The 8,982-nt window shown below is 47.2% G+C and overlaps 1 protein-coding gene and 1 pseudogene across 2 annotated transcripts in view; one reads left to right on the top strand and one right to left on the bottom strand.

The window, feature by feature from the left end:
• The window catches only part of LOC310799849, a 449,550-nt pseudogene that overhangs the window by 410,592 nt on the left and 29,976 nt on the right, over positions 1–8,982 (top strand). The gene's annotated exons all lie outside the window — the stretch shown is intronic.
• Positions 1–8,982, bottom strand: part of dok4 (docking protein 4) — a gene marked incomplete at its 3' end in the record, with an annotated part of 39,522 nt that overhangs the window by 7,654 nt on the left and 22,886 nt on the right. The window contains exons 2-5 of the mRNA XM_083662434.1: positions 2,598–2,705; positions 1,085–1,199; positions 276–395; positions 1–59 (exon numbers count right to left, since the gene is read on the bottom strand). The exon at positions 1–59 is cut by the window's left edge and continues 131 nt beyond it. Of these exons, the coding sequence (XP_083518560.1) occupies positions 1–59; positions 276–395; positions 1,085–1,199; positions 2,598–2,705 (402 nt within the window). The remainder of the gene's footprint in view (positions 60–275; positions 396–1,084; positions 1,200–2,597; positions 2,706–8,982) is intronic.

The following is an 8,982-nucleotide window of genomic DNA, read 5'->3' as shown; positions in this document are numbered from 1 at the left end:
CATGCACTCGCCGTAGATGTCCAGGTTGGGACAGGGGAGGAGGAACACGTTGAAGCGCTCTGAGGGGACGGATGCAGAGAGAGGAGGTTAGGAGGTGCCTCCATTAATATCAAGAACATAACACTTCATTCACGAAAATGACAAACAGGTTGGTTTGCATTGCAAAGTGAAATTGTCTGACCTAAGGCCGATTGTTTATGCTTTGTGTGTGTGTGTGTGTGTGTGTGTGTGTGTGTGTGTGTGTGTGTGTGTGTGTGTGTGTGTGTCACACACACCTGTGTGTTCACACTGCACCCCAGCGGCCAGCAGGTCAGGCTCTCCCATGCTGATGTCATTGAGGCGGGTCCCCAGACACTCGATTGACAGCGTCTTGAACCAATCCTCTGCCTCCAGCTCTGAAGGGGGGCGGAGAGAGGCAGAGAGAGAGCTTGGTTAGAATTAGGATTAGGTGAAAGTGAAATCTTATTTTAACGGAGAATTTTGGTATTTTTCAACATGGACCCCCATTTTCATAACCTTTTGAGTCTAAGTAACCAATCGGAACATACATTTTATTTTTTTAATTGGTCCAGTATTAACACAACAAGTTAGGAAAATAAGGTCCAGATTCAAAAATACTCCTTTAAGAAAAATAAGCAACAATTGAAAAAGATGATATTAGACATAAGATAGACAGTAAGTGATATGTAGGCTAAAGATTTGTTCAGTGTAGGCATGTGGTGGAAAGTGTTAAGGTTAAGCTTAGCAGTAAGGGAGGGAGGGAGGAGTGTTAGTCCATATAAGGTGCTGTACTCACTCTGCATACTGAACGTGTGTGTGTGTGTGTGTGTGTGTGTGCGTGCGTGCGTGTGTGTGTGTGTGTGTGTGTGTGTGTGTGTGTGTGTGTGTGCGCGTGTGCGTGTGCGTGTGTGTCTGTCTGTCTGTGTGTGTGTGCGTGCGTGCGTGCGTGCGTGCGCGTGTGTGTGTGTGCGTGTGGGTGTGTGTGTGCGTGTGCGTGTGCGTGTGTGTGTGTGTGTGCGTGTGCGTGTGCGTGTGTGTCTGTCTGTGTGTGCGTGTGTGCGTGCGTGCGTGTGTGTGTGCAGACCTGATTCGCAGGTGAAGGTGCGTGAGGTGTCGTCTGTGAACACGATGGCCACCGCCTGTCGCTTGGTATCCCGTGGCAACCGTGTGACATTCTTCACATTGCTGATCTCTGTCACCTAGGCAACGGAGGTCAAGAGGTCAAACATTTAAACATGGCAAAGTGAAGATCTGGGCAAAACTTTCCACGTTTGAATTGTATAATATTTCTATTGGTATGTTTCAGGAGATCTATGTGGAGGGCTACCTCTACTGCCTTATTGCTTGTTGTGTCTCTTGTTGTTTTTGCACTCATATGCCCTGTTATATTTGTACCATGTTGTAAACGGAGTCCACAGAACAAGAATTTCACACGTGATACTTGTACCATGGAGTGACAATAAAAATCTTGAATCTTGAATCTTGAATCTACCTGTTTGATATCATCTTCCAGAATAATATACATTTGCTTGGTTTTACCTTTAAATAATGCATATTATGCATTTAATCGGCTACAGGAGACTCGGCTATGTTCACTAATTACTGTTTCCCACCCCGCTGATTTTCCCCCATTTTCTCACAAATTGTACTTGGCCAATTTCCCCCCCCGCTGCCCGGGTCGCTGCTCCACCCTCTGCCGACCTGGGGAGAGCCGAGACTAGCACCATGCTTCCTCCGACACATGCGCATGTTGCCAGGCGCTTCTTTTCACCTGACAGTGGGGAGCTTCACCGGCAGGACGTAGCACGTGGGAGGAGAGGAGGAACAGTAGTTACGTACGCTCGTTAACTTTCATTCTCTTTCAGCCTGCTAACTAAGACTGTTCAAAATCAGCCAAAACGCACAAAACTGCCCAGGTTTGCTCACTGGCAACACTGCTGGCAGAATGAGTGAGAGGTGGGAGGAGACTGCTGGTGGGACACAACATGACAGAGTGGCTCTTGATGACTGACTACATGGACTGTTTTTATCCATGTTATCTGTTCGTCTAATCTTTTGTGCGTGATTAATTCAACTTTGTGCCTTTAATGAACACGGCTATAAATAGGCTGTTTGTTTTTAAGCTGTGGGGGATTTGGGGTCGGGATGTAGAAAGGGGGTGCGTCGCCTAAAAAGTTTGAAAAATGCTAAGAGTAGAGAAAATATAGTCAACTGAAGGAGAAGTGATGATGATGGGTGGAAGATGGGTGAGTATGTGCGTGCGTGTGTGTCTGTGTGTGTGTGTGTGTGTGTGTGTGTGTGTGTGTGTGTGTGTGGGAGAGAGAGAGAGATAGAGCATGACTTAATTCTTGCTGAGCTCAGAAGTGCGAGTGTCAGATTTGATGTCTGTCTGCTTTCATCTCTCTGTGTGTGTGTGTGTGTGTGTGTGTGTGTGTGTGTGTGTGTGTGTGTGTGTGTGTGTGTGTGTGTGTGTGTGTGTGACAGGTATACTTGTACTTGTACCCTGCTTCTGCACAGAAGACCAAAGACTGAGTGACATGCACACACACACACACACACACACACACACACACACACACACACACACACACACACACCTTGGGACAGGCTCTGATGTAAGCAGACTTCTCATCAGGGTATTTCTCCAACCGACGAGGTCCTTTACTGGACGACTTCTTGAACACCAGCCAGCATCGCCGATAGATCTGCAACACACATGCACACACGCACACGCACACGCACGCACGCACACACACACACACACACACACACACACACACACACACACACACACACACACACACAGAATGCATTTTCTTAATAAGAAACCTACTTCTGATTCGTTGGGAAACTGTGCTGATCAAAAAACAGACCCAACGTGACAGAAAACACAACATGCAACAACCTGAAAGAGAGAGAGAGAGAGAGAGGGGGAGGAGAGGGAGGGAGAGAGAGGGAGGGAGAGAGAGGGAGAGAGAGAGAGGTGAGAGAGAGAGGGAGAGAGAGAGAGGGGGGAGAGAGGAGAGGGGAGAGAGATGGGGAGAGAGAGAGAGGAGAGAGGGAGAGGGAGAGAGGGGGGGAGAGAGAGGGAGAGAGAGAGAGGTGAGAGAGAGAGGGAGAGAGAGAGGGGGGGGAGAGAGGAGAGGGGAGAGAGATGGGGAGAGAGAGAGAGGAGAGAGGGAGAGGGAGAGAGGGGGGGAGAGAGAGGGAGAGAGAGGAGAGAGAGAGAGGTGAGACACTGACAGATAAAGGGAATAAGAGAATGGCAACAATGGAGACATTTTATTGGGGGGAATTCAGTTGTGCAGATGATATTGAGTTAGAAGAGAGGCACAGCAAGACAACCAAGTTATGAAGAATAATGAGAAATATATCACAGAGATCCAAGCTGGCACATCCATACATATAAAACACACACACACACACACACACACACACACACACACACACACACACACACACACACACACACGCACACACACACACACACTTTGTGTCTCGGGTGAATGTAATACTCCTATATACCTTCAACCCTGTCATAATCCCACGGTGTCATTTAAAAGAACTAGAAAATATCGCACACTCATCTCTAGCGCCGCGTGCCATTCTGAGCATGCTCAGTTGAGCGCATCAGGTGCTCCGGTTTCTTTCTATCTTTCCCAGGGGGGGGGGATACCCCATAAATTAAAAAAAATTCTGGCATTAAACTGCCATTTTAATTTCCTCCATTTCCTATCTCTGTTGGTGCACCCTCCTCACCCGTCATCCATCTTCCTCCATCCTCTCCTCTCCGTTCCCTTCCCTCTCTCTTTGCCACCCTGTGTTTGAAGTAATGGGGTCTCTCTTGGCTGTGAGACGTGCTAAGTGAAGCTAACACGCTAAGTGAAGCTAACACGCTAAGTGAAGCTAACACGCTAAGTGAAGCTAACACGCTAAGTGAAGCTAACACGCTAAGTGAAGCTAACACGCTAAGTAAAGCTAACACGCTAAGTGAAGCTAACACGCTAAGTGAAGCTAACACGCGAGGAGGAGGCACAGAGGAGCGGCGGGGGAAGCAGACAGGAAGCGCTAATTGCTCCCGTGGTTTCTGTCTGGGCTTTGGAAGATGAAGCCGACGCCAGGCGATGTGGAGTTAACAGCAACACGTCCAGAGGGGCTCTCTGCTCGCTCACCAAGGCCAGATGAAGTGATTGGACCACGCTCGGCCTTGAGTTGGTGTAAGCCGGTGGTGTTGTGTGCCGGCAGTGGACTCAAAGGGATGCGTACGGTTAAAGTCGGAGGTTTACACTTATCACTTATCAACGCTTATGTTGTTTTTTTATTTTTTTAATACCACTCCACAGATTTTGCCTTTTGAAGCGTTTTCTAAAAAATCACGTTAAAAAAACAAAACAAAAACACATTTACGTTTCAAAAGTGATTCACGTTTGTGAAGATTATCCTGCTCAACCCCAAAGGACTAACTTTTTTTTTTTTTTTATATATATATATTTCCCCCCCGATTTTTTATCCCATTTTTATCCCCCTTTAGTGCTAATTTAATTTATTTATCCTGGTTGCTACTCCACCCTCTGCCGATCTGGGGAGAGCCGAAACTGGCTCCATGCTTCCTCCGTTAGCCAGCCGCTTCTTTTCACCTGACAGGGGAAGCTTCACCGGTAGGACATAGCACGTGGGAGGTTCACACTATTCCAACCAGTTCCCCTCCCTCCGAACAGGCGCCCTTAACGACCAGAGGAGGAACCACATTAGCAACCAGGATATTGCATGTTTTGGTGAAGGGGGTTCCTATATGAAGGAAACCCCCGGGAGGCACGGGGAGAACATGCAAACTCCACACAGAAAGGCCCTTTTGACAACCCCACCCGGGCGGTGGCCACTCGAGGAGATGCGGACGGGCACGCATTCCTTCAGCGTTCACAGCGTCCCAGGTGGGAATCGAACCCAGGACCTTCGAGCTCTGAGGCGACAGCGCTTACCACTGCACCACCGCCCAAAGGACTAACTTAACGTTATTAGCAAATAGCCGAAAGGGACAATATTAGAAAGCGGAAGTGACGGAAAAGCCACCGTCACTTCCTTTTCCGCGTCCAATTTCGGCTATTCGCTAATAACGTCAACGCATAAACACACTGGATAGAAGACGTCAACTCGTCTCACAACAACAGTGGAAAATGACTGTAAAGTCGCGGCGCAAGTTGCTATTTAGACTGTAAACAGTGGAGCACGGACGCGGGAAAGGAAGTGACGGTGGCAGGAGAGACGCGCTGTACAGGAAGCTGGGAAAAACGGTAGGGCTGTCCCAGAGTCTATTTTTCAAATTAAAATAGACTCGGGGTTCCCAGATTGATCCCGTATCGATCAAGCTTTTCAAAAGACTGGATCCTCCGTTCATTGTGTTTGGATTTCCTTTTGAAAGGATGCAGACGAGGAGAAGTATTGGTATTGTAGACATGTTCAATAGAGTGTGGTCTGAGCGTTTCCTTCTCCCTCCCTCCCTCCCACTCTCTCTCTGGAGGCTGAACCAAGCTCCTGTAAACAACCAACAGACTAGAGGAGAAGCACAAGGTGAGTCATGCATCAAAACCCAGGTGCATGTATGCAGATATGTGCAGAAAAAGCTACAAGGCTCTGACGTGGAGAACACAAGTGCAACTTTTAACATAAAAAAAATGCACAGTGGAATGTATTGTTAGGGTTCGACCAATGTGGGTTTTTGAAGGCCGACACAATGATGCTGATTCTTTAGGCTTAAACTAATTCACCTCATGCAGAAGAGACCGTCTGGCTTGAGAGACTAACAGGAAGTGTAAATACAATTGGTACTTCTGATTGTATTTACACTTCCTGTGACTCATAAACCTAGTCTGACTCATAATGTGCGTCAAACTAGGTTTGACCAGGTGAGTCAGACTAGTTTGAGCAGGTAAAACAGCCGGCGTTTTGAACAGGAAGTAGTGACACAATGGGTCAAGTGGGCGGGGCTACATAAGGTGAATAGATTGCTGATATTATTATTGGAATCTAAAATATGCAGTTTTATCACCAGAGACTGACTGGTTTTCAAGAAAATGCATAACTGTAGCACCCTACTCATGTGAGATTCAGAGTCTGGCCTTTTCTTGTGACCAGCCAAAGGCACACACCTGTACAATAAGCATACTGTTTATTCAGCATCTGTCACTTAGATGGATTATCCAAAGAAGAATTGCTCACTAACATGGATTTAAACAAATTTGAGAGAAATAAGCCTTCTGTGTGCGCATAGACGTCTTAGATCTTTTATTTTCGGGGGTCTGGGTAGTGCAGCGTTAGATTCCCTGCCTACCAACAGGGTCGCAGGTTCGAGCCCCCGTGTTACTTCCGCCTTGGTCGGGTGTCAAGGGTATGTGTCCTGGTCACTGCACTATGCCTCCTCTGAAGGGTTGGGGGGGGGGGTCTGTTCTGGGGGAGGGGAACTGGGGGTAATAGAGTGCCTAAGTCACGCCATATTCTGGCTGGGTTTGTCATAGAGTACAGCAAGAATGAGTCCTAAGACCCGGATGATCGTACTTCCTGGTTCCCTCGCCGGGAAGTTAATGGGATTTTTGCATGGGGATTTTGGTTAAATGTCTGAAATAAGCTGTGTGGTTAACAAAAGTTTATGAAACTGCGACCTTTGTGTTCAGCAAGATAATCTTCAGAAATGAGGGCCACTTTTATGATTTTTGTAGCGTTTTCTGAAAAATGGCATTTAATTTTATATATATATATATATATATATATATATATATATATATATAGAGAGAGAGAGAGAGAGAGAGAGAGAGAGAGAGAGAGAGAGAGATATAGAGATATAGATATAGATATAGATATAGATATAGATATAGATATATATATATATAGATAGATATAGATAGATATACAGTATATATATACTGTATACCGGTATATCCTACTGAACAGTCCTGAGAGAGGAAGCGTCCAGGGCCGCGGGAAGTACGGGTGCTGCAGGTGCTGCAGCACCCCCTAGTGGCGAGATTTTTCTTCTTTTTTTTTACTTCTTTTTTTTTTTACAAATGTAATTAAAAATATTTTCCAGTGCACTATGTTCCTGTCTTGTTTGGGAATGTTTCGGGAAATGATTGCATTATTGATATACTGAAAATGTAGCCTATTTAAATAGAATTATCAACAATAACAATCAAGGAAGTTACATGCTTGTAGGCTAGAGAAGAAGAAGAAGAAGCGCGCATGCGCGCACATGTTGTGTTGAACCAACCAACAACCAATACGAATTGTTTAATCTGGCAATAAAGAAATGTGAACTTGACATGCTATTTGAATAGCCTACTCAAAAATGCACCTCCCACTATACAGCAAAGAGAGGAGTCAATGTTTCTGATATAATCATTGCCATTCAGATCAGAATAATTAGTCTAGTCATTATGTTTGTTGATAATATTTCTATCATGTTAACTCTGTGTCATGTTAACTGGTGTATTCAGAGCAAATAGGGAGATATAGAGCATTATCATCATGCTATATATCTCCCTCTTTGCTCTGAATGAGTGAGAAAAGGAGAAAATACTGAATAATTACATCACAACAGTGTAATCCTAATGCTGATTGAAAATGAGATATTCCTCTAAATATGGCAAAAAAAAAAACATTTTTTTTAACCGAGAGTCCCTTCCTCCCAGCACCCCCTGCTTAAAGTGACTTCCAGCGGCCCTGGAAGCGTACCTAAGGAACAAAGGGGGGGGGGGGGGGGGGCAGGTTGGGAATAATTTGCCAAAGAAAGAGTCCTGTGACAGCAGCCTGCAGCGTCCTCGCTCAGAGTATGTCAGAGGGCCTGTGAGGTGAGACGAACAACTGGCAGCGTCCTCGCTCAGAGTGTGTCAGAGGGCCTGTGAGGTGAGACGAACAACTGGCAGTGTCCTCGCTCAGAGTGTGTCAGAGGGCCTGTGAGGTGAGACGAACAACTGGCAGCGTCCTCGCTCAGAGTGTGTCAGAGGGCCTGTGAGGTGAGACGAACAACTGGCAGTGTCCTCGCTCAGAGTGTGTCAGAGGGCCTGTGAGGTGAGATGAACAACTGGCAGTGTCCTCGCCCAGAGTGTGTCAGAGGGCCTGTGAGGTGAGATGAACAACTGGCAGTGTCCTCGCCCAGAGTGTGTCAGAGGGCCTGTGAGGTGAGACGAACAACTGGCAGCGTCCTCGCTCAGAGTGTGTCAGAGGGCCTGTGAGGTGAGATGAACAACTGGCAGTGTCCTCGCTCAGAGTGTGTCAGAGGGCCTGTGAGGTGAGACGAACAACTGGCAGTGTCCTCGCCCAGAGTGTGTCAGAGGGCCTGTGAGGTGAGATGAACAACTGGCAGTGTCCTCGCTCAGAGTGTGTCAGAGGGCCTGTGAGGTGAGACGAACAACTGGCAGTGTCCTCGCTCAGAGTGTGTCAGAGGGCCTGTGAGGTGAGACGAACAACTGGCAGCGTCCTCGCTCAGAGTATATCGGAGGGCCTGTGAGGTGAGATGAACAACTGGCAGTGTCCTCGCTCAGAGTGTGTCAGAGGGCCTGTGAGGTGAGACGAACAACTGGCAGTGTCCTCGCCCAGAGTGTGTCAGAGGGCCTGTGAGGGGAGACGAACAACTGGCAGTGTCCTCGCTCAGAGTGTGTCAGAGGGCCTGTGAGGTGAGACGAACAACTGGCAGTGTCCTCGCTCAGAGTGTGTCAGAGGGCCTGTGAGGTGAGATGAGCGCGTTCCCCCATTCAGTCAGAAGGAGACATTCAATTTCCGCCCCTATTGTGTCCACTCTGCTTCTCAAACAGCATCACACTGGATTGAATTTAGACGGTGATGTTGTGGGAGGTGGTCTCATCATTGCATGGAAGCGTCCTCGTTATCTCTCTGTGGTATCAGTAATGTAAAAAGTGTGCGGGGGGGGGGGGGGTTACAAGATGGCTCTAAACATAAATATCTGCAATACTTTGAAGCAATATTAGGGAC

The sequence above is a fragment of the Poromitra crassiceps genome (genome assembly GCF_964638095.1).
Source record: "Poromitra crassiceps genome assembly, chromosome: 28".
NCBI classification, from domain to species: domain Eukaryota; kingdom Metazoa; phylum Chordata; class Actinopteri; order Beryciformes; family Melamphaidae; genus Poromitra; species Poromitra crassiceps.
This window is presented reverse-complemented; position numbering and strand designations above follow the sequence as displayed.